Source organism: Mastomys coucha, unplaced genomic scaffold (genome assembly GCF_008632895.1).
Source record: "Mastomys coucha isolate ucsf_1 unplaced genomic scaffold, UCSF_Mcou_1 pScaffold5, whole genome shotgun sequence".
Classification (NCBI taxonomy): domain Eukaryota; kingdom Metazoa; phylum Chordata; class Mammalia; order Rodentia; family Muridae; genus Mastomys; species Mastomys coucha.
In genome coordinates, this window is record NW_022196911.1 from 40038243 (window position 1) to 40064571 (window position 26329).

The 26329-nt window shown below is 41.5% G+C and overlaps 1 protein-coding gene across 8 annotated transcripts in view; it reads left to right on the plus strand.

The window, feature by feature from the left end:
- Ebf1 (EBF transcription factor 1) overlaps window positions 1-26329 on the plus strand; it is a 392233-nt gene that overhangs the window by 258054 nt on the left and 107850 nt on the right. For 6 of the 8 annotated variants that reach the window (XM_031353777.1, XM_031353773.1, XM_031353774.1 and 3 more), the window contains one exon: window positions 12688-12829. In XM_031353777.1, the coding sequence (XP_031209637.1) occupies window positions 12688-12829 (142 nt within the window). The remainder of the gene's footprint in view (window positions 1-12687; window positions 12830-26329) is intronic. The other 2 variants (XM_031353775.1, XM_031353776.1) reach the window with 1 other exon arrangement.

The window sequence follows — 26329 nt, forward strand, 5'->3', positions numbered from 1 at the left end:
AGAATAGCCCGTGTCCCTTCACATGACTAATGAAGGGTCTCTAGACATTATTAGATACCACTGATAGGAAGAAGAGAGACAAAATGGCCCACGACAGAAAGCTACTGGTTCTTCCCTACACTTGATGACCTTTGACTAAGTTCGCTGTGACAGCATTGGTACTATAGTAACTGCATCCTTTGATTAGGAATAATTGCCTCCCTACCCAAGGTCTATACTGACCTTTAAATATACATGACTGATGTGAATCCTGGCGGTGCTTTTGCCTTTTTGACCCCCACAGAGATTCTAGGTAGAAAGAGCTTTCTCTAAAGGAATTGACTACCTTGACTACCACAGACACAAGCCCTGGGTCAAGAGAAATTGTGTTTTTATCAACCAGGACAAACCTCTTATTGGATCTTGGGTTCAACCTACTCTGTTTCCATCACCCACTCTGAGCAGTGAGAACTATAGGCTGAAGGTCTTTGAAACCTGGTTCATGGGTTTAGTTAAGCTGTCCAGATGCTTGGAAGAACCTGAGGCCCATAAACCCCACACTGAACTCATGGTCCCCCTCATTTATTTATTTTTTCTCTCCTTGTCAAACTGACTTCTCCCCCTTTCTTCTCTGCTGTTGTTTATTTCTAGGTAACATCATAAATTTCTGGTAGATGGCTATTTATATCAGTATCTGTAGTCAGTTAATTCCGTATTCATATGGGTAGATGCTATGTCCACCTTTACATCTATCAGTGGACATTGCTGCTGCTGCTGATAATGATGGTGATGATGCAGAGGAAGCTGAAGTTAACGTTTAATGAGTACTTATTTCCTTAGAGGTATAACATGAAATGTTTTACATGAGTTATAGCTATTGTCAGAGCATCCCTATTAAAAACAGCAAACATGGATTATTCCATTTCAGCAAGAAAAAAGTGAGCTTAGAGCAGTAAAGGAGTCCTCTCAAAATTAAACTCCTGTCAAGTGGAGGTTCAAGTCACACACTAAGACTTGGATATTATCTGATGCTTTGGGACAACAAAGAACTTATCCAGAGTCTGTTGATAGGTACTTGGTGAGGCAACAAGGAGATCTGTGAACATCCAAAATCCATAGTGACAGCCTAGGAATGGCCGATAGAATCACAGGATAGCTTAGAAAAGTCTTCCCAAAGAGACTTCATGCAAGTGGTTGCAATCCAACCCAAGTTCATGAAACAGGTAGGCTACAGCCCTGAGTAGTTCCTATTTGTGGTTAAATTTGGAAATGCAACAGTTAAGTGAAGATAACTCTCTCCATCAATGGCAGTTTGGACCAATTCTCCAGAACAAGAAAGCCCCCTTTTTACATTGCAATGGAGTGGGGCCACCCTCAGTAATTTTAGTAAATTTTAGGATCTCAGTATCCAAAAAAGGAAGGGTTTGTACAAGTGTACACACACACACACACACACACACACACACACACACACACACACATTCCTGATATTGACTGAAGGTTCCTTACAAACAGGGATATTTTCATCTCTTGTTTTCATAGCAGAGACATTGAGACTCTGGTTTTATTCACTTTTTATGTCCCTGTTGTCCATGAGAAGGACTGAAAAGGGCCTCTTTGGTATGGACAACTCTGATCCACTCTTTGAATATAAATAATTCTGAAAGGCCAACTTCCAGAAAGTACTGATGGATGCATCTTCATGGCCCAAGAGATGGCATTCATCAGCTGTCCTTGATGTGGTTTCTCTTTTGTCTCTTTTGTATGTTTCCCTGGTCAGTCCTATCTTCACACAGCCACTTCGTGTCTCTTCAGAAGACCAATCAGAAACCCATGTAGGTGTCCCAAGAAGACATAAGAAAGGTTGTTGATATTCTGACGTGTAAAGACGTTCTGTCAGGCTGACTTAGCCTCGCAGTGGCTGGGCTTCTGGTGTGTCAACAGATACTTCTTAATTACACAGGTTGTGTCAATTAGTGTGACTTGAGTGTTCTCAAAAAATTAATCACTTTCTGAAAAGCTTAGGGAATGTGGCATAAGCCTTGTAGAAAACCTGGTACAATCCCCCCCCCCCCCCCCCCCTCTCTCTCTCTCTCTCTCTCTCTCTCTCTCTAAAATAATGGATGTTTTCTTTTTGAAATCCCTAGGCTGCAGTTAAGTTAGCATACGTGCTTAAATACAACAGTGGATACAGGCTTCATTTAGCTGTGGTAGGTGTGGGGGAAGGGCAAAGGAATGAGAGAGGGGGCAAATTGGGGCTAGAAACAGCTCCCAACACAGGGAGCAATTCAGTGTGACTAAATGAGCCCATTTCTCTAGCTTGACAGTAAAAAGATGCTAATGCTAAGGGACCATGTTAAAGCCATGTCACAGTCTGGCTTTTAACTGACAGGAGCCAAACAATTCAAGGTTCAGATTTAAATCCTGAGTCCTCTCTTTCCTTGTTGGGACTGGCAGATGAGAGTGGTGAAAGAGGATCAAGAATTGGGCTCAAGTCATCATCACAGTAGAAACCACAAGACCCAGAGACTGAAGTAAAATATAAATTTCCAAATTCATCTTCTTCCTTCAGCAAAGTTTTTTGATAGGCTATAACTCTGTGTCTGTCTAAAATTGCTAGATATGTGACAACAGCATATATGAATATAGATGTAAGATATACTCTCTCCTTCATGTGTGCCAGCACTCAGCAGTATTTATTAGAGTGCTAGGTGGTAAGTCTGTAACGATGAATGCAAAAGATGGAGCCTTTGCTCTAATGAAACTGATATTTTGGTTGGGGGTTATTTTAGGGCAAGAGTAGCTCCTGTAACATAGAGATCAAATAATATATCCTGGCTCACATGTAGACCAAAGAATTTCTAATGGCTCACATATATTAAATACATGCTGGTGTTCATGCTTTGAAGAATAGATTCCACCCCCCTAACTTTTTAGTCGTCTTGTCTTTATGGAGTCAGAAGAGGGGCAGGTGATGCCTAAACACAGCTTACAATGTCTTTAGACTCTTACCTTAGAAATAGTCCTTGTCAAACCTACTCATTTTCTATTGGCTAGTGGCCAGTCACATGGCCAATGTGGGAGGTTTGCCAATGCCTAGTGATAAACCGGGAAGGAGAGAAAGTATATGTGTAAGGAATGAGTTTCCATTAGCTGTCACAATGAAGATATGTAAAGATTAATAGTTATAAATAATTGGAAAGTGTGGTTATTGCCAGAAAGAAAATGAATCAGGATATTATGACAGAGATGGGGGGGGGGGGAATGAACAGAATTAGAGATGATATCCTATCTTGAAGCCTAAGATCAAGGATGGTGGTATTGAAGGTCAGAGCTTGGTCTCAGAAGTACTACAGTCAGTTCTTCACATCCATAGATTCTCCTTCTCCAGATTCAACTACCTGCAGATGGAAAATATTCTAACAACCCTGCATATGTGCTGAATATGTATAAAGCTCTTGGTCATCATTCCCCAAATGCACAGTATCACACATTCCTAGTATTGAATAGTCTAAGTAGAGATCCTTTAACTATATGGGATAATATAATGCTAACGCAAAATATCGCCATTTTAAAGGATCTCTACATTCTTGTGTGGTGTGTGTGTGTGTGTGTGTGTGTATGTGTGTGTGTGTGTGTGTGTGTGTGTGTGTGTGTAACAACTTTTGCAAATACCAAGAGTTGACTATGTTACAACATTCTTGGAAAAGCCAGACAAAGGCCCTGAGCAGAGCAAACAACTAGAACAAACTCATTTTATCCTGTCTTAACATTCTTCCTTCACTTAGTCATTTGGATAGGGGATAAAAGAAATCATTAGGTTATTTATCTCATATTTCTAACAAAAAAAAGTGTTTTTCTTTTCAAAACTGATTTGACACAGGTTATGGCATGAAAGGGCAAGTTTTTAAAGTGAGTCATAAAGTGGAGAATTTTGTGTTTTGCTTTAAAAAGCCATGGTCTCCTCAAATCAATATTTTATATGCTGTGACTATAGCCTTCGTAAAGTCCACGCCCATGGTGAAGCAGAGTGCTTGAAAGTGACTTATCAAAGAAGGAAGCTTTCTCCTTTCTTTTGTCCTCCCCACCCTCCACTCTCTCTCCCATTTGTATCACACTGACAAACAACCCATCTTACAATTAAATTCTTTCTCAACAGAATTCTTGGAGTCTGATCTGTCTCCCCCTCCCCTTCTCATACAGAATAATTCCAAGATGTACCCTGTTGATTGATTATACTGAAAGCAACTCTAGTGATAGCTTCAGAAAACAAGATTAATTCATGAAACCTGGTCAAACGTGGGGACTCTTCTTCCTCCTGGTCTATGGAGTCTTCACAGCTCGCTGGGCCAGTCTGTGTCTTGGCATATGCCTGTTGTGAGCTTGGCAGACAGTATGCAGCTCTGAGAAGGGATCCTTGGGGATGAGAGGTGGATGTGCACTTAGCAGAAGTAGCTCGATATTAAGTATGGCTGCCTTAGAAGAAAATGTAAAATGCAAACAAAGGTAGTTGTGAATGTTTGGATTGACCAGTGACTGCCTATGGCTATTGTTCTGGGGGTGGGTATCAGCATAAGGACTTATGGACAAAAGCTATTCTACTTTTTAACTTGGAATTTAGCAGGTTCTTACTCTTCTTCATCTACAAACCTAATTGATCCTTTAACCTCTCTCTTCCGATGTTAGGTACTAAACTCCAAGAACTAAACTAATAGGAACTAAGATCTCACTAAGAAAAAAAATTAGTCTACATTTTGTATATTGCTACTTCTCTAGTATATGCAATAATATTTGACATACAGCACACACAAGGTAGGCTCAGCTCATTCCCATGATTAGTATGTCAGTGGTTACACACTAGTAAGTAATGGGCTTAGAAATCCAATAAAGACTATCTGATCCTAGAATCCTAGCTGTTGAGTTTGTTCTAGTTGTGCAGCATTTCTGCATAAACATATCATGTTCAAGTCCACAGAAGGTACCTGACCTTCCTCTCTGTTTACCTCAATGAGTAAGCACAGAGTACCAGTGAAGTACCAGCTACACCATCAGAAGTCATCAAGAGGCATCTTCACCCGCTGTGTGAGGGGTGAGGTTTAGCACATTCTCAGCTCAGAAGACAGGAAGGACAGGAGCTGATCTGCTTTCCACCTCCTTCTGTACAGATGGGAAGTGTCTGCTCCTGTCACCCTCTCCAGAGAGAATATAACTTTGCCCTGAGCCTCCAGCCTAGATTTAATTCAGTTAGCCACTCGGTGCCTCCAGTAGTTCCACTCTGTTACATCCTGGAGGTTCACACGTCCTCCATAATTTTTAATGACTTATTTGGGATCTCTCAACCAGATAGAAACTAGCAATCAGGCACATTTCTGAGAATATCTTATTTCTTATCAGTCAAGGATATTTTAAAGGACGAAGTTAATGAAGACCTAACTGCTGCAGACCATTTTTACGTAAATAATATTTAAGCTGTCACCAGGCACCTCAAAACCATCCATTTGTATTGGAAGAAACCAGCAGGAAAGGCACACAGGTAGACTCGAGTCAGGAATCCACACTGTTGTGAGTGAGAACCCATTGAAACGCTGGACGCTTGGCTTGCTTTAGGCTCACCTGTGCTTATAATTTGTCCTCTGGCTTTGAGGTCACTTAAAAATACCCCAGTATTGCCCAGATGCACAGTATTGTAACTATAGAGGATCTGTTACCATTTTTTCATAGGAACCTCCATGATGATATTACTTCTCAATCTGATGGTATTTATGGAGAAAAAAAAAATCATACTCCCTACTTTAAAATGATTCAAATGTAAAACTGCCAGTTCAGAGATGCTCATAAGCAGCTTTTTCATACTGTGTTGATATGCCCTCAGCAAAAGTAAAGTTACTAAACATTTATATGCAACCTTATTTTCAATTTATTATGTTATTTATGATTATGGGCTGGAGTGGATATGCGCACATGGGAGCAAGAACCTGTGGAGGCTGGAGGTGTCAGATTCCCCTGGAGCTTCAGTTGTAGATGCTGGGAACCAAACTTGGGTTCTCTGCAAGATCAGTGCATAATCCTAACAGCTGAACCCTCTTTTCTGCCCTAGTGTAGCCTTATTTTAGATGTGCTTGGACTTTGCTTTCTGCAGTATTGATCCCCTTTACTCTGCTTGAAAACTCTAAGTCAGAAGCCACTAGTGTTTTGGGTCTCTTGTGATTCCACTGTTTGCTGGACCTGCTCAGAAGTAGTTTGATCTTTGAAAAACATCAGGCTCATTTTGTGCAATAATTTAAGGTTTGCAAAATAGTGACTCCATGGAAGTTCTTATATGTAGACATAATGTCATTGCCTCAGTTTCCCTATAAAATGATACATTGGTTGCAGAGTGTCAATGCCAGGTTACCACCAATAACTAAAGCCCAAGGTTATGGCAGGCTTCTCTTTGCGTTGTAAGTTCCAGAGATTAGGACAAACAAAGCAAAGCTATATATCCAGCAATCCACTATTATACAAAATAGTCTCACTGCCCTAAAATTCTGTCCTCTACCAATTGATTCATGCTTCCCTTCCCCCAGTCCTGGCAAGCACTGATTTTTTTTTTTAACATTCTCCATAGCTCTGCCTTTTGCAGAATGTCATTTAGTTGGAATCATACAGTATATAACCTCTTCAGATTGGCTTTTCTCCCCCATTTAGTAATATGCATTTAAGATTCCTCCATGCCTTTTGGTGGTTTGACAGCTCATTTCTTTTTATCACTAAATGATATGCCATTGTATGGATTACTAGTTTGTTTATCCATTCACCCTTTGAAGGACATCTTGGTTGCTGATGTCTTATATTTAGGTGAAAATTTTTTTGATGTAATTGCGAAGGCACACACAGTTGGTATAAGTAGCATTGAAAGATTCTCATGCATTCTTTGACCAGTCTCCTTCAAGTTTTACAACAGTATAGAACAATATTAGAGTCGGGATAGGGACCTTGATATCATCTGCCCATCTTACTCAAATCTCCCTGAATGTGCTTACACTCATTCTTGTGGGAATACTTTTCAGTTCTATAAAGCTTCATTGCAAGTATATAGGTTCACCTATCTACCACCACAGTCAACACATTGGGCATCTTCATATTCAAATAATGTCTCCTCTTGCTTTTCAACAGTACCCAAACCCACATTCTTTCTGGGTGTCCAAATACCCTTTATTGGTAGGAAAGTGGTAACACCAGGTTAGGGCCCAGCTCAATGGCCTCATTTAAAGTAATAAAAGTCCTATTTGGAAATCCTACTATTCCAAAGCACTGGGGACTAAGGATCCAACACATACGTTTGGTAGTGGTTATAGGGAACTTTAACTCCTTTTGGAACTGGCTTTTTTTTTTTTCACTCTGCATAATTTTTCGAAATTAAACCAGCTGTGCCAGTGGTTCTCTGCTTTTTTTTTTTCCTGTATAGTTTTCCATGAATTGTTGCTCAGTTACTTTTTTATTCATGAGCTTCAAGTCACTGTTTTTTTCAATACATTTGTTATTGGGCTTGGGGAGACAGCTCAGTGGCCAAAGCATTTGTTCAGCAAGGTGGAGGTTGGGAGTTCAGATCTCCAGAAATCCATGTAAATGTAGGGTAGTAGGCATGGTGGCGTACCTGTGAAGCCCTCTGTAGAAAGCAGAGACGGGGAGAATCCCAGGAGTAAGCTGTCTGGTAAGAAAAACTCTATCTGTGAGCTCTGGGCTTCATTAAGAGATCCTGCTTCTCAATCAATAGAAGAACCTAAGGATGAGTCCAGTGCCAGCATTGGGCCTCAACACTCACCAGAATACTTACTGAGACAAAAGCATGCCTTCACACACACGCATGCCACACACACTTGTGACAAACAACAATAATAAATAGAAAGCAAGAAAAGAAAGGAAAGAAATGAAGTACCTGGGTAGTAGAGTCAGTAATTAGGGTCCAGGGATTAATGCAAAAATACAATAACCTAAAACCCTAGGGAAAGAAGCCATGAACCAAAACAACTGTGCTAAACATTTCTTTCTATAGTGTTACTACATGCAACTTATATAGGTAGCTTTGAGAAGCAAGGTTTGTAATTTTCCAAAATTAATTTACCAGAGCAACTAACTTATGAAGAAGAAAATATGTTTTGCCAGAGATTATGAACTTAAACATTGGCAGTGCTTTGACACCGCGCGTGTCCTCTGGCTTTACTCCAGTTTGAGAAATGCACAAGGATAGCAATTTTGAGTCCTTGTATTGGTCATAAGTCCTCGCTCCGTGCAAGCCACTGCTGCTGTTACTGTGAGCTTCTGCTCACCATTAAGTTTAGCAGCTTGTGTTTGTTTTGAAAATCTGCTCCTGGGACTGAGGTTCTGCTTCATGAATCTGAGATGATATAGTTAGGACACTCAAGGTCTCTCGCCTGATAGGGAATGAAGGACAGCCTGAGAAATGAGGAGGGAGAACTCCAATGACAGAACTTTCTAGAAATCCTTCCTGGGGAGAAACATTGGGAAAACTAGACAACTAAGCTTTCTTGTTTTGTAGATCGTTTTCTAAGCAGTGAGATTTCTCTTAGTGTCAAGCGTAGAATGAAGCGGACTAAGTTATAGAGATTCTTCTAGGAAGTGAAATTATTCAATCCGGTAAGAAGGACAATTTGCTAGAGTTCTCGGTTGTGTCAACTCATGCCATGAGGATAGATCTTTCAAACTGGGAGACCCATAGGGCAGAGGGCATTATTGCTCTGTCCTCTTATTTAAAATGCTAGTTTCCTTTGAGTCCTTTTAATGAGAGTCAGGAGTCACTATGCCAGCTCAAGTTTATCAGCCCAGCACTTGTTTGATCTTACCTAAGGAGTAAGAATGCCCCTTCCTTGCTACTCTGGGGACCAGGAGCCAGGATTACCACTTGGATAAATTCAGTCTCACAGAATAAACTTTAAGAATTGGAGACTGTTCTAAATATCATTGGAGTGTCAGGGACTGGAATGCTGAAATGGTACATTCACCTACAGCTGGTGGCCAAAGTTGCATTCGTGAAGGAATATAGCTATTTTGTGTGCAATCCCTCCAAACTCTAAAGAGAAGGACATAATAATAACAATGCCTTCTAGGGTTTCTAGATCCCGGAAAGAGTGCACTAGGTCAGTTTCTGAGCTGCTGATAACACATCAAGAAACTAAAACCATAGTGTAAATTCTCAAGAAGACTACAGGTAGCTGTGGACTTCCCCTCTTGTTCTCCTTACAGCCTCATAGCAAATGCCCTCCCTTGGAGAGCAGGAGCCCAGACAGAAGCTCCAGGACCATGTAGCATAACAACTACATCCCTGAGGATACTGTTATGAAGAGTGATGCCCCTGCACACATTTCATTTTAAAAAGCCCACTGACTAATACATACATATATATATGTATATATATATATGTATTATATATATATTTATATATGTATTATATATATATATCCCTAAACCTGTATTTATTTCTATAGATAGAACTCAACCTACAGTTTGCCTTTGTGAATAAAATGTCCCAAATGATTCCAGAGCTATTTCAGTAGAATGCTAGCCAGTAGAACATTCTGGAAGGTTTAAAATGCTATATTTGTACTGCTTAGTCCAATGGCTACCAGTGCTTAAAATATGGCTACTTTGACTCAGGAATGAACTGTCATATTTTACCTAGTGTAAATTTCAATAGTCACACCTTTGGACAGTGAAATCATAAAAATTGGAGGGCCTGGTCCCAACAGAGTAAAAATGTAGACACCAACTTTTTTTCCCTCTTGGAAGTGGGATAAAAGAAGAAATTAAAAAAAAAAAAAAAGGAGTGGTTGAATCCAAAAGGAAATTAGTTTTCTATGTTTTTTACTGTCCTAAGTTTAAGATGCATTTATTGACAAAACGTGGACAGGCTGTTGGTCCCTTTACCTGCCAGCAGCTGACTGATTCTATGTTGATCTATGCAGCTTTTTGCCCACCTACCATGGGGCTGTTTTCAAAGTTAGCTTCAAATTAAGTTCCGGCCCCTCTTGTTCATCTCACAGATTACTTTTAATTTACTAGTGATTCTGTGGGTTGATTTCAGAAAATCCTTGTTTAAGTCTTTCCCAAATCATTTCCAAATTGGAATGGGGGAAATTATTTTGGGCTTGGGAAGTTAAGTCACAAGTTTTTGAAGGACATATTTCCTAGTTAGTTCCGAGGAGAAGCAGCACAGAGATCGTCTGTTTGCCCCAATGTCTGGTCATGGTTGTGCTTGCTGTTGAGTGGCCCTGTCACTCACACAGGTGGCTCTGTGGCCTCTCCTTACCAAGAAAAGGGAAATGCATATAGTATAGTTTTCTTTCTTAACAGGCTTAGCGGTGGGTGTTTTTTGGACATTTTTTATTTAATGTCAGAAGTTAGATGACAATGTTTGTTGAAAGAGAGCAGATATTTTAAGTCCTATATAGTGCTGGTGTCTTACAGGTGCTTGGTAAAGCGCTATTTGCTCTCTTCTCTGAGGACAGACGTCTGGGGTAACCACTTTCCATTTCCTGACACTGCAAACAGATACTGTTTGGGATTTCCTTTTATAGCTTGTTCAGCTAACGTCTCCAGTGACCACTCAATTGTGGTCTTGTAGTAAATCAACATTTCTTTGAAAGACCCAGCTCTTATGTAACTTTCAGTGTTTTTACAAAGCCATCTCCCTAACTAAAAAGTGCTTCTGTTGTCTTGACGATACTGTCACTGCATAGTAGGGTTGTTTGGTGAAAAGAAATAGAGTGTTTTCTTTCCTTGTCCTCTCACTTTCTTCTCTTAAATTAAGCCAGGATTGATGAGGGACAAACACTGGCTTCAGACCCTGTCACACCTGGTCAGTTAGTGATGAATATACAGAGCACACACAGCCAACTACTGCATCAATCTCCGGTGTCCCTGTGTGAGTGACTTGCTCTAGATGGAATTTTGACTGACTGAAGAGAACACATGGGGTCCGTGGTAGTTTCTGAATTGTCAAGTGTGCATTTTAATAAGATATTAAAATCAATCCTGGGAGCCATGTGTCCATAGCCTATAGTTTATGGCCAGCTCTAAGGGAAAGGACACTTGACTTATTTTCCCAGGATGCTTTTGGGTGAAAATGAGGGACAGTAGGATGTTAATCGTTCAAGGTAGCTAGTACTTTGCCATTCAGTGTTAAAAATCGACAATTCTGGACAAGGTGGCATGCTTTCCCCCTGCTCATAAGGCAGAGAAACCATAACATGGCCCAAGAGTCTTAGAAGCCCGTGTCCTCTTAGCCAGTGCAGAGAAAAAGACTGCCCAGAAGGTCACACAGTGTGTACCAAGTTCCGTAAAGCCTTTCACCTCTTCAGAGGCTGATGCCTCTCAAACCCAAGAACAATTAAATAGAGAGTCTTTCCAAGCAACTGGGGAATTGAACAAAATAACTCAGGACTCTCCTGATTTTGCTCTGGAGGCTGGCCTCATTATAAGAGTAGATCCTATTAGCACTCTTGCCCTTGTCTTTCATTTCTCAAGTGAGGTGATTCTAATTAAATTAATCTGCATGTCAATCTATCGGTGATCAATCAAAGAGCCTGAGGTTTCCCCTATGCTGCTGGGTGCTTGTGGCTGACAGTGGCTGATAATGGAGGAAGAAATAAGCTAGCGGGCAAAGTTAATTAGTCAACATAATAGGTGGATTAAACAGGAGCTGGCTGATGGCTGTTTCCCCTGTCAAAGCATGAGTTGGGAGCCAAAGCTGCGATTACAGACAATTATTATATTTGGTTGTAAGAGGTCACATGAATAAACATATCTCTGTGGGGTTTAGTTTTAATTCCCCTCCCCTTTTTAATATAAGGAGATATGTAGGTCAATTCTGTTCATTGTTTTAGTCAAAGTGCTCAGAGGCACCCCCTTTTCCTGGACCCTTGTGTCGAGGTGTACTGAGTCGCCGTTAGATGTGGCCTGGGCATCTTGAGTTGGCATCGGGCCAGTTCTATGTTTTTCCTTTTTTCTTTGAAACAGATCTAAGACCCCTAATTGGCCACGGTTCCATTTTTGGGGTGGGGATGACATGATGATAATAGCTCTGAGGGAAGTTTGGGTCTGGTTCACTAAACTAACATGGGACAAAAGAATAAAATGTCTAAGAAACTTCAATAAGACCCCAGGGAGAGGAAACGCAGGCAAATCCCAGCTTCCACTCCAACCCTTTTCATTTCCCTATCTCCTTAACCCTGACACAGTAGGGAGGAGATATTTTGAAGATTTAAAAGACTTTTATTTGCATGATCTACTGTGATATCTACTTCAGTGTCTAAACTGAAGGGTAATTTAGGTGAAACACAGCTACCCTTGTGTAATATATATATACATATATATATACATATATGTATATATATATATACACACACATACATACATATATAACTGTGCTAATAAAGACCGCCTTGTAAAATTTATGGTTAACAGGGTACCTTTTGCTGTATAAGTATAAACTGTGCAATTTTACTTAAAACAGCATCAAAAGCGTTCCATGCTGAAGACCCACTCATCAATAGCGCCTCTTGTTAGACGTGTACGACATAAGCACCAGTTATTATGTGAAATAGCTGTGCAATTTTCTTCAGCTCCCAGCTGTTATTTATTTAACTTGCGTTTATTTCCCACCATGCTTTTATATGAAAATGTTCATTCATTTCCCTCTCCTGTCTCCAGGTCGTGGTGTCTACCACAGTCAACGTGGATGGCCATGTCCTGGCAGTCTCTGATAACATGTTTGTCCACAATAACTCCAAGCATGGGCGGAGGGCTCGGAGGCTTGACCCCTCGGAAGGTACGCCCTCTTATCTGGAACATGGTAGGCGAATCATTTTCATTGGTTGGCATTGCTACTTGTAACTGTGTCTTTGTGTGATTTCTTTCCTCCACTGCACCATATTTCCTATTGTTACAAAATTTGAATATCCTGTTGAACACCGCTGATACTTTTTGCTCTTTAACCCTGAACAATAAGAAGCTGAGGGTTTAGAGAAGGTGGCATATCTTTTAAGCACAGTCATTTTGATCACATGCTGGACTATCTATGTTGGAATGCTGGTATGTCTCTCTCTGTGTTTGGGAGGAGAGAGAGACCTGGACCATGGCCCTGTGTTGAGCTCCCATTTGACTGCAAACTGATTAAGTCCTTAGGTAAATAGATAGAAAAAAAAAGCCCATACAAACCTGCCAATGCATATTTGTGACTACTTGTTGATTTTGTTTGAAGATCAGCTTTAAAGTCAAGGATATGGTACCCAGGCCAAATGTCCTTCCTATGCCTTTAACTCACTCTACCAACAACTCCCTCTTTATCAACATAGCCTATTTTCTGTAGGTCAACTTTGGTCAGGGAGAAATCACTACTACTAAGGATTGTGGCAATCAGTGGTACTCATGAGAAGACTAGAGGAAAGAGACAGAAATCTGTTTCCAGGAAAGGGAGTATTACTCAGAGGAGATCTGGGTGAGCTTGGCTGTGCATCTGAACAGTTCTCTTGAAGGTCTAGGCTATAAATGCAACTTTCTACCCACCCAAGATTCCACTGCATTCAAAGCATACAACACCTTCTCTGAGCTCCTCAAATGAAACTCAAACTGCTCCCTCTTACCATTTCTCCTTAGCTTGGTCAGCAGTATCCTTTTGAGAATATTGGCATACAAATTATCATCCCAAAGCCTGACTTCTACTGTGGCCCACAAGATATCCATGACATGATTCATAAGGTAGAAAACTCCTTTTCCTGCCAGCATCCCAATTTAATAAACATACCCCTGTCATCATTTTTGCCTGCTTTTTTCCCCCTACCTGTGCTTGAGGAATGCACAAACAGTACATCTCATTAATTAGCTTGATGTCATCCTCTTAGAAGGTCTTTTTCTCCACACCCAGCTTTATAGTCTTTCAAAAGTAAAACGTCATCGTTCCACAGCTGAGGCTTTATATTTCATTAGTGCGGAGATGGATGAATATTACATTTTGCAGGAAGGCAATTTGAAACACCTGCCCATGATTACATCCCTAGCTCTACTTCTATACTTACAACTATTCTGCTCCTCACTTTACAGTAATGGTGCCTCTTTAATACCCTTGGAGTCATGGAAGGCAATGTATGACTATAGGTGCTTAGGTGAGAGGAAGAAGGAAAACTTAATAAGTAATCAGCAGGCACGGTTTGGAGAGCCTGAGTCAGGGATCAAAATTATTGCTTTGACTCTGGCTGGTTGGTTGCAATAGGAGCCTCGTGATTTAGAGACAGGCTTAACAGTCATCTGGAGATCTGTAGTTCATGGTTTCAGAGGAAGCTCTAAACACAGCTCCCATGCCCATCTCCCATTTCTGCCCTTAGGAAATAAGGAGAGGGCTGGCAGGATGGATCAATCAGTCAATAAAGCATTTACTCTAGAGAACCTGCTTTCAACCTTCAGAACTCCCATTAAAAAGCCAAGTTTGATAACATGCTTATAATCACATCTCTGGGGAAACAGAGGCAGGCAGATCTCAGAGACCCACAAGACAAGCAGCCTAGCCTACTTGGTGAGTTTCAAGCCAACAAGGAGACTTTGTCTTAAAATCAAGGGGAATGGCACCAGAGAAACTATACCTAAGATTGTCCTCTGGTCAACACACACACACACACACACCACACACACACACACACACACCATGTATACCTGAAAATATACTTTCAAAGAAAATGGAATAAGCTCATGACACCATACTACTTATTCCTGTAACCAAGATCCCAAATAAAAAAGCAACCAGCTAGGATGGATGCCTCCAGAGATGTTAGTGACACTATTTTGCAAGATGGTGCAGAGAAAGAAGTCTTGAAATAGGCACTAGCAATCCCAAATTCTATTTGTTATCTCACTCTGGCCTCTGGCCAACCTTGGACAAGTCAGTTTAGCCTTAGGATCCTTCACTTTTTTTCTTGGTAAAATGAAGGTGGCTATCTGTTAGGTTGTTTCTTTGAGTAGGGGAAGGAGATGTGGATAATGGAGGTGGGCTAGGTGAAGGCAGGGAAAACTGGCCCCGGGGGGTCCTAGCACTACAGTGTCTCCAACAGGGAGGTAGGGGGCCATATGTTCCAATTTGGCAAGGAATTAAAACTGTCCTACTTTTAAAGTACTAATAACTAATTACTATCATTTAATAACTAACGAATATGTAAGCGTAGAAGAGAGTAGAGGGAGAGGAGAAGACGCTGAGGATGAGCACTGCCATGCTGACCACTGAGGTCTCTTGATCGGAACATATCCAAGCGTCATCTTAGCTCAACTCTTCCCTCTTTAAGAATACAGAATAATGTACAAGCTGGGACACCATTTTATCTTTAGATTGAAGGACAATACTTTCCTGTGCTTTGTTTACCCATCTACAAAGAATCTTATTCAAAATGGTGGTGACATTTCATGGCAGAACAATGGCAATCTTTCCCTGGAGAGTTCACTACATACTATGTCCTTCACACTCATCAAACCCTGACTCCACTTCCCCCAGTAGAATGAAAAGGTAGCCATGTTCAGATCCTGAGTACCACTGGTGCAGCAAGGCAGAAATCTGACTTTCTACAGAGTGAATTAAGTAGCTATACATTACCACCCACTCACTCAGACACTTCAAGCATATGCATAAATATCTACTCTGCCAAGGGTGACTATTGAACTCTCTTGTTGGTAACATGTCGGAGTGGATCTACATGCTAATTCATGTTGGTTTGGGGGATAATATGTCTATCTTTCCATTGGAAAAAAAATCCTATTTAAAACGCCTTGTTTAAGGGCTAGCCCCCAACACACGATTCTGTCACCCTGTCCTCACAGCGTGTCGTCACCTCTTGAGACCTGTAGAGTCTTCATCAGCCTCCATTCTCGGTCTTTTCCCCACCTCATTTACAGTAGCCTGAATTATTTTGAGCAATACTGCACATCTCTATTTATAGCCTGTTTGTAAGCCACTGGGAGGAAAGTCCCTTTTGTGGCTGATCTTTCAGCATTTCTAGAAAAGGAATCATGGTTTATGTTCATACACAGTCTTCCCTGGATGGCCCATGCACACAGAGCTCTGGGGCTCAGATTAATGTTCCTGGATTTCAAATATGAGGGATGGCAAAGGCAGATTTATTTCCTAGAATCTTGCAGGATCCAAAGAGGCTGGAACTTGGAACACTGTAGCTCATGGTAATTGCCCCCCTCCCTCCCATTTTCCTCTCCATTCATAAATACTAAGATTTTCTGTGGCTGGATATTTATAGGTACATTTATTGAGCTTTCTGCTTTAAGCAATGGCTTTATGGAAGATGTACAGTTGCAGAGAGAGGGAGCCTCACACGCAACTGCTCTCAGGATTCTAATTTCTACAAAAGCATAGGTTGGGGACCAACGGGCCTGAATGGTGGCCAGTGTCAAACACTGGTATATATGTATGTACCTCATCTTCCATTCCAGCTGCTCAGGCAAATCTGTGGAGACTGTGCACGGGAGTCCTTGAAAGGGCTTCAGGAATGCAGTTATTATCACCGTGGTTCATCTCGAGTTTCAGGTTCTATTTACTTGAATTTAAGGCCAATTGTGGCATCAGTTTCTCTCTCTCTTTCCCCGTGGCAAGATGCTGTGTCCTCGAAGTGCTAGAGTGCAGGGACCCTGTCAGCTTGCATGCGCTAACACTTTATTATCTAATGATCTAATATGCAACAAGGCAGAGTGCCTGTGCTCATCATCCTGACACAGAATGCTGGGAGAAGTGACTAAATTACTTTATGTACCATTAGCGCTAGCAGCTATGGTGAACTCACTGGCAGCACTTATGCAAATGCCTGTGAATACACTCTAGTGGCTTTGTCAGGGAGCTGTCTGACAAGCAGTTTAAATGCTCGGTTTTTAGGATATATATATGTATAAAATTTGGACACGCATATATTTTTTTTCCCTTTTGTGTCCCTTTCCTCTTGGAGACTCATAGATGTCTTTCATACTATGTGACACCTAAGGAAAGTAGAGAAGATTAGCAAACTCCCATTTATAGGGTCTTTCCTAGGAGTGGAGTCATCTCTGCTGGTGGTGTTCTTTACATATTGGGCTTAAAAACAAACAGACAGGCAACAACAACAACAACAAAAAACCCAGTTCTTATGAGATTGTGTAACCTCTCTTTATATTTCTAAGGAAAGTAAAACAGTGATGATATTAGTTGAGCTTTTCATAAAAGAACTTTTCAATAGTCATGAGCTCTGACCCAAGGCCCTATGTTGCTTTGTGGCTCAAATAGAGATTGAAAACAAAAGCAGAAATCAAATGTACTTTTTAAAAAATGGAAAGTGATGAATATTTAGCATTTGTGGTCATTGGATACGAGTGAATTAAATTTCCCTTCAGAGGAGTTACAGAGAGATGAAACATGAACATGCCAGGACCCCAAAATAAAAGAAATCAAAATAAGAGTGGGCTTTGGTTAAACTACATTTCAGAGAATAAAGAATGGTGACAAGCTCAATGGATCATGTCCCTACTTGTAATTACAGCTTTATAAGGACGAAAAGTGGGTCTGTGCCACTACCAGTCAGCTCTGCCCTTTTGGTCCCCTTTCCCTGGCAATATAGTGTTAGTCTGGCTCCATAGTATGTAACCTTCTTAAAGCCTCTGGCTTCGGGCTTGACAGTTTTTGCTTTTGTTGTTTGCCTCAGGGTATTCAGCCTCACTGTGCCCCCTCAGCCCAGCTGTATTTAAATGTGTTGTGGACATGCAGAGAAAGGTGATTTGAGTTTAGAGAATCACCCTAGATTGAGAAAAAAACCTGTGTGATAGAGCCCTGGGGGTATGTAGGAGAATTCAAGTGCCCTGAAAAGTATTTTGAGAGATCTGTCTGTCTGGAGATCTGGGGCTCAGACAGTCCTAACTTTCACTTTAAGTAGTTGTGTGACTTTGGCTAAGTCCCTCTGCTTATGTGGAGGGCAGTTGCTAATATGCCCACTTAATTGGGCCATTTCTAGACTCCTTTGGAATTCTGAACTTCAGCCATCAACACTGGCTTTTCTGGGGTGGTGGTGGTGGTGGTGGAGGAGGAGAAGAATCCAGGCTTTTTACAAAGAACCCCATTCTCTAGACCTCTAGCCAATGAATAAGATATCAGTGAAGTGGATTTCAAACCATTTACTCATTCTAAACATCTAATAGATGCCACTTACTACGCAAAGTGGCACAAAGCACACGTGGCCCTTGTCTAGATAGAGTTTATTATGTAGATGGGAAAGAGAGACACTAAACAAATTGGTAACTAAATAATTATCCCAGAGCATGGAAGACTAGACAAAGGAATTGTTAGAGGTCAGGGAAAACTTTAAGGATTTCTCATTTATGACAAAACTTGAGAGACTTTTATAAGAAAAAGGAACAGTGTGTTCAAAGATTTTGGCTTGGGTGACTTGGAGGAATCAGAGAGTGGGAAAGATGCTGGTTCCAGGCAAGGGGACTGGGTCAAGCCTTGGTCTCCCTGGGGGAATTGTGAGGTGCTTATGCAGGGCCAACAGGACTTTGATGAACTCAATGTCAATTTTGTGGCCTTCACCTGTCTCATGAAAGCCTGAGGCAAGATGCTTATAACTTTGCTCTCCCCTGCTGGGCTTCGGAATCTCACCAGGGAGTTGGCTGCACCTCGAAACTGGCTGCCTGATTACTTCTCAATCCATCAGGAGTGTGAGCATTTGATAGAGAAAGCCCAGCATTTTGAGAGTTCTTTTTGCAGACAGTTTTTTTTTTAATTGACTTTACTTTCTTGTACATTTCATAGAAAGAATTTTCCTGTCGACTGCGTTGTGAGGGCAGAGGCCTTCGCCTTTAGAAGGAAGGGCTACGACATCTTTGACTTACAAGATGTATATTGCTTACCCCAGCCCACTCCAAAGAAACCTACATCACTGAGTCAGTAAAAATGAAGTAAAACAACTGAGAAAAACGGACATTGTCAACTCAGTAATTACCTAAAAGCATAATACTAGGTAGAAGTGAACCTGGGATTTGATCCTAGGTTCTTCTGAACTGTATGGAACTGAACAATGGGTTTTCACTGAGCCCCTTTATTCAAGCACATAGGTATCTCTACCATAAAGACAAGAAAAGCAGGGTTAGGGAGAAAGATATTGGCCCAGAGTCACATAACAGGTAACTTGTAGATCTAGGGTTCAAATCCACAAACTCATGACTCTGTTCTCTGCTGGTCCTCTCTGCATGCATGTGAACTTAGTTTCATCTCCTATCCTGTTGTAATATTTTATTTTCCTCCACATGGTTTAAGGCACTTGTGTTTGTATCTTAGGTTTTCTAAAGTTAGCCCAGATCATGTGTTTGTTAAAGAGGAGAGAGAGAGAGAGAGAGAGAAAGAGAGAGAGAGAGAGAGAGAGAGAGAGAGAGAGAGAGAGAGAGAGAGAGAGAGAGAGAGAGTATATAGTACATGTGTGCAGGTCTCTCTGCAGGACAGTCAGAAGAGGGCATCGGAATCTTTCTTTGGAACTGGGGTTACGGGTAGCAGTGAGCCTTCTGATGAGTGCTGGGAACTGAACAGGAGTCCTCTAGCAAAGCTAGCATCCGCTCTTAACTACAGAGCCATGTCTCCAGGCCTTGACCTGTTCTCTGTAACACTAGCAAGAGCAGCAGGAGGTTGGTAACACCCTATTCCCCAGCAGAGATGTTCAGAGTCAACTCTCTTTAAGTCACTTGTGAATCTTATGGACTCTGGCATATATGAAGTGGGGAAAGGAGACCGTGAGAAAACCATGAGAGCATTAGATAACTTGTAAGACAACAGCCGTATGATGACGAAACTCCATGCTAGGAACAATATGGAAATCAAAGGCTTTCTTATAAAAATTTCTTGGCCAACGGGTCAACTGTGGGAAACTTCCAGTACTTATTATTTTGCTGGATCTAATAAATGAGCAGACCACACTTATTTTAATAAGCTCACTGTGACGTGCTCATTTGAGGGGTGGTGGTGGGGGTCTGTTCTTGCTTTGGCCAGAAATGGCAAAACTATTTTGAAGCTTTTTGTTTGTTTGTTTGTTCTTCTATATTTGATCAATCATGCATCACAATTCCAATTGTGTTCATTTGTATAGTTCATTGTTCCAAGCCAGGGCCCTCCTTTTGCTCTTGCTTTTCTTTGGAGACTCCCTCATGAGAGAATTCAAAAGGAATCACACAGTGGCAATATGGAAATAAACACTTCCATGTCCTGTTCCTAAACCCTTGTTTGTAATGTGGTGTTTAGGAACAGCCATCAGTAGTTAGGTCTGAAGTAAAGATTCATTTGATTTAATTATGTGGCTTTTAATGCATGTGTTCTATATGTGGGTATGTGTCCATGAGTTTGGGTGCTTGAGGAGGCCAAAGCTTCAGGCTATTCTGGAGCTGTAGTTACAGGCAGCTGTGAACTACCTGCTGTGGGTGCCGAGAGCTGAACTTGGGTCCTCTGCAAGAGCTGTATGTGCTCTAAACTACTGTACCATCTCTTCAACCTCTAATTTTTTTTCTTTATTTTGTCGGTTATACTTACAGAAATAAGATGGAGCTCTCTATTGCTTTCATGCATGGCTTTGAGGATGGACTAAGAGTTCTCTGGCCCTCTGTCCTCTCATTCATTTTTTTTTTTTTTTTTTTTGAGACAGGGTTTCTCTGTGTAGCCCTGGCTGTCCCGTAACTCACTCTGTAGACCAGGCTAGCCTTGAACTCAGAGATACGTTTGCCTCTGCCTCCCAAGTGCTGGGATTAAAGGCATGCGCCACCACTACCAGGATGCCCTCTCATCATGAAGTGGAGGTTTGGTAGCACCCTTCAAGCTCTGATGATTCTGTGAGGATGTCTCTTACTTCTTGAGGAACTACAGACACAGCTTTTTGGGGTAGCTACCCAAATGCTGAGGTGATATTTCTGTCGAGTTAGACCCACAGGCTAGCAGAGCCGAAATGTCAAGCTTCTGGTGCAGTGAAAGATTATTCAAGGGAATATGGCAGAAAGTGACAGAGAAAAATACCCAATGGATATCCTGTTTGGCCATTTGTATGCATATGTAGGGGCATGCACACCTGAAGACAGACAAGTGTGCACGCACGCGCACACACACACACACACACACACACACACACACACACACACACGAAGAAGATCTCATTATGCAGCCCAGGTTGGCTTGAAATTCATAATCCTTCTGCCTCTGTCCCTGAGTTCCAGGGTTACAGATATATATCCTCATGCACGGCCTAAGCTATCTTAAAATAGCTATATGTTTATCTTAATTCATTAGGAAAAAAAAAATCACAGCTACTACTTCAAAATCATGACCTCGTGGACATTAGTGTTTAGGGTAAGGTAAAGCTTGGAGAAAGTATTAGATGATTTAAATAAAAATCACAACTCGATAAAATCAAGTAAGTAATTGCCTATGTGGTACTGGAATGTAGCAAAATTATAACAAATTTGAAGCACGTTGTTAGAAAGGCTTTAAAGATCAAAAAAGTAATAATTCATTCAATTTACTAGGGAACATGTAAGGCCCTGGGAAATATTCATTTTTATTTTTTCCCAATAAACACTGTTTTTTGTTGTTGTTGTTTGTTGTTTGTTGTTTTTTTTTTTTGTTGTTGTTGTTGTTGGTTGAAAGAAAGTCTTTCAGGTTCATTTTACCATTAAGGTAGAGTTTCTGTTCCAAAGAACTTTTTAAAATCAAAACCTCTCCTAAGCTATTGGCTCTATTTTCATTTTTAAACAAGCAGTGTCTGTTTGTCAGAAGGCAGAGAGGGGACCTGAATCAAGAGCAAGCATCGGGCAGGGTCTGCCCAGGCAGCGCATTATGATAATGTGTACAGAACCAGCTGGACACTGAGTTAAGCTGACACTGTGTTGTCAAGGGCAGCATCACCCATCAATTTCCGAGATAGGATTTGAGTTCAAATGACAGAGGGAGCAGCAACTCTGTTGAGGCTGATGCGTGGGGGAAGGGTGGGGAAGGCGGGGCAGGAACCAGCAAGGCTTAAAGGCAGGAAGTCCTGGTGCCTCCGGAAGCCTCGGCTGCTACCTTCCCTTCTAACTTTAACATCTGTCAGCAAGCCCCACCTGGGTCCTTGCATGATTAGAGGCTTCTTCATGGGTTGGGGGTGGGATGGGGTGTGTGCGTGGTGGGGGGGGGGAGATATGGCTGTGTGTGGGTTACTGATACTAATTTTAACTCCCAAGAGAATGGGGTACCAGCTGCCGGAATGAAGGCCAGCTCAGCCCAGGAAACAGGACTCCTCGTGGCCCTCTTATCCATGGAGGAAGCACATTGTGGGTACAGCGGCAATTGTTTGTTTTGTTTGGTTCTTGTTCTTTGGAGACAGGGTCTCACTGAGCCCCAGCTATGTAGCCAAAGCTGGCGTTTGAACTCCCCGTTCTTCCCGCTTCCACCTCCTAGATGCCACAATCACAGGCATGAGCTGCCTGACTTTGTAAACCGCAATTTGTTAGTGCAGGCTGGAAGAATCCTCAACTTTAAACCCACCCACTTCAGTTCTTTCACATCGGAAGTCCATCAATAATGGCTCATTTGCTTTTCATTCAGTCGTTTATCTGGTCAACAAATATTTACCGGCTCTCTGCCTACTATATTAGATAAGAGGGGGGCAGAGGGGAGCAAAGCTGGGTCAGGCATTCACGTGAGGAGGCACACAGCTATGTGTACATGCCAATTCATATACAGGAAATAATGTTGATTTGGATGATTTAAATTGGCAGTGTTGTTGATAAGGGCTGTGAAAGAGAAATACAGATTGCTAAGAAGGCTTAATGCAAAGGACCCAGCCAAGTCTGAAGAGCCAGGGAAACTTCACATTTTTGACTGAGTAGCAGTTAGTGAAGTAAAGAGGAAAAATAAAAATCAGTATGTTGTTTGACTATTACATTAGGATAGACCATTAGACATTTGCGGGTGGGGTTGGGGGGTGGGAAGGTCTAAGAAGTGAACTTAGAAATTTTACATGTGTTAGTTTCTCTTTTTTGGTTGGACAAAGAAGTCCATTGTTTCCTTTCCAATCTTGTGATGAATGCTACAGCTCCTGGTCCAATAGATTGCACACTACAGATTCAGGCCTGTGTCTCCAGGGATGCTGCTTTTGTTGTGATGCATTTGGTCCAGTGATGAGTACTTTGAAAAAAAAAATTATTTTTATGCACTTAACAGCCAGGGGAGGGCAGTGCAGTTATAGAGTCCACTAAAAAATAAGGGAAACTGAGGCCAACTGTTAAGGATTTGGGTGTGGCTAAATGAAGAGACAAGTTCGTTTCAGCACCCTTTAAACTTCCAAGTTGCTAACACAGGGGTCATGGCTACTGTTCTTTCCCATTGTCAAGTCAAAGCCGCTCTCTCTGTATAGTGGACTTCAGAAGTAGAGAGAGGCTCTTGCTATTTGAGCCGGTAATGTAAAACTTGCTCCAGTTGAAACAAATTGACGACATTACTCAAAGGCAAACTGAAAAGCCAGGTCTATGCTCAATCCCAAGGGTGAGTCACTTGGCTTGAGCGGTGATACATGGGAAGGCGCTTTTCTGGGTTAAGATAAAAACTTCTGGTATCACATCTCGCTATCGGGCACCTCATCTCCAGCTTCCTGGGCCAGTATTGCAACCTGAAATACTCAGTGGGCAGAAATGAAACTTTATAGAAATTGGGTGATCATCACTCTTATCAGATGAATATGATGCCATCTGCAGGATTTTAGCAACCTCGTGTGTGGGGAAGGGGGGCAGTCTGAGGATCGTAGGGCTATGTAGCTTCCCTGCCAGCCTGCTCCATGCAAGTTGGCAGGAAAGCAACAACGAAGCTTTTAAGATCCTTTTGTAACATATGCGCAGGCCAGTCATAGCAGAAGCCCTGATGTGGGAAGCAGACCAGACAGGCACCAGGGCAGGAAGAGAAAATGAAACACCAAAGTAGCACTCTCTAGACCATGGGGCACACAGATCGGTCTACATCCACCTAACACATCTAATCACTAAACGTGAAAGCAGAACTCGGCTACTAATAGATTCTTATCCTAATCTGTACAGTTGATCAATATGTTATACATGGACACATGCTCTCTGTGGCTGGCTTATTTGAGGGTTTTAAGCAGCAAGATCCTAGCTGTTTAAAACCACACCCTTTATCTGCAGTTCTAATCCAGAATGACTTGGGGAGCAGGGACAGGGAGAGGTTCATATCTGAAATGTTATCATACCAGTGTCTTCCATTGACTGTAAGGCAAAGTAATAAAAATGCCGTGATATCCTCCTTTGTAACACATGAGTGGGGAGCAATACTTATTAACTTTATTTAGAAGATCATTAAGATGAGTGTGCGGGTTATAAAATGAAAAGTTTCTTTCCCCCTTTCCTGCTTCCTCCAATCTCTTCCTCTTCCGCATGGTCCTTCATTGGTAAACCCTGCTGCCGCCCAAGTCACTAAACCCATAGTGTCCTTCGAGGAGCTATCGTGTGCAGCAAATTTATAAACTCAGGCCTCAAATTTGTCTACCATTTAACTTTGGCAGTGTTCTAGAAGGTGGTTTTGATTTGGTTAGTCGCCAGAACTCAATCCTTACTGGGGGAAAAAAAAAGTTGGTGAAAAAGTAAAATATCTTTAAGGTATTGTGTCAGGTTAATCTATTTGTTAATAATTTTTATACTTTTCTTCATATATACAAAAGTCTTTAATGAAGATCATTACAATACATACTGTTCAGGTTTCAAATGAAAGTGGCGGGACACTGCTCTCTGCTGTGTAAATTCCTCAGGGTGCTGGGATCACTATAGATGTCCAAACTCAGGGTGTGTTTAGTGGCCCTTGGAACTTGCAACAATAGAGATATTTCTATGCCTGGAAGCCTGGTAGTGTTTTCAATGTTACTGTGTTTAAATTGGCGCCTGTGATGTTATGCAAGGGTACCATTTTTCTGGACTTGGAAATAGAAGAAGGAAATAGAGAGATTTTACTATAGTTCATATGTGGGTCTGTGTCTTAGGGGAAAAATAACTTTACTTGGAAAGTGAATAGTAACACTCTGTAAAGTTAATAAGTATCCACCCTCTATACTGGGGACAAGGAATTACACAACTCGTATTTTATGGAACTTTGGCTGTATTTATAGGATCAAAGTGACCATTTTAGCCAAACAGGACAGATATTTCAGATAAGCAACAAAACTGAAGGGAGGCTGGGCTTCATCAATCAAAGCAGACTTTGAAAATCTCAAGTTTGAGTGTCTCTGAGCCACAACTTCCTCATCTATAGAGTAGAATAATCTACTTGAGCTTGCCCACCACTTAAAGTTAGTATCAGTGGTGAAGTCCTTCAAGCACTAACCAGTGTTCAAATCACCAGGCATTAAGTGCCAAGTACTGTCACCATCCATCATTGTACCAATGGGTGGGGTTCCTGTCTGCATGAGATGTGTTGGCTGGTTAGACTGATTCTCTGCACACATGTACACACACACACACACACACACACACACACACACACACACAACTGTGCATAGGAGTGTGTCTACACACAGAAATTAAGGTTTAGCTCAAGAAGAGCAAGGGGAAGAGCAGGGAGTGACTCATGAATGACAAAGACAGAAGAGTTTGAGTTTTCTAGACTATGCTAGAAACTTTCAGCTTCATGCAGAAGCTTCATCTTTTCAGTAAGGGACTGTGTGGAAACAAGTGGAAACTTTCCTGAGGAAGAAATGCCAGGAATGTTTCACCTGCATTTGCATTTATGCACAGACCCATCTCCTTGAGAAGAATCGTTTTCTTCTTCAACATTCTTATTCTCATCTCAAATTTATTCCCTCTTCACTCTGAACATCACTTAGCTCATTTAAATTCACCACAGCCCTTGTGAAGTGGGCTTTTAAAAACAATTATTATCCCTAATTAAAGTGGCAGAAGCTCAGAGTTAGGAAAAGGGATTTGCACCCAGAAGTAAAGAGTGAAACTGGCCAAGAGCTAGGGATCCCTGGATCCATAGGCAGTGTTACATCTGAGCCCAGAGCTACCTCTAGGGTAGGATGGGGAAGTCAGTCATACTCAAAAGGACAAAAACTGGCATCCATTCATTTAGCTTTGGGGAGGAAACGGACTTTGAACACAATTATCGTGTTGTAGAAATGAATTGGAAAAGACAAATATCTTGGCTTTTTTTTTCCTTCTCACGGTTCTGGCAGGGTAGTTCGGATCCTGAATAGTCCTGCAGGAAGTTGAATCAGTACCTCATAAAGCTTACACGGAGATGGAATTCCCACTCCTCTTTGCTCGTCATGTGCAGATA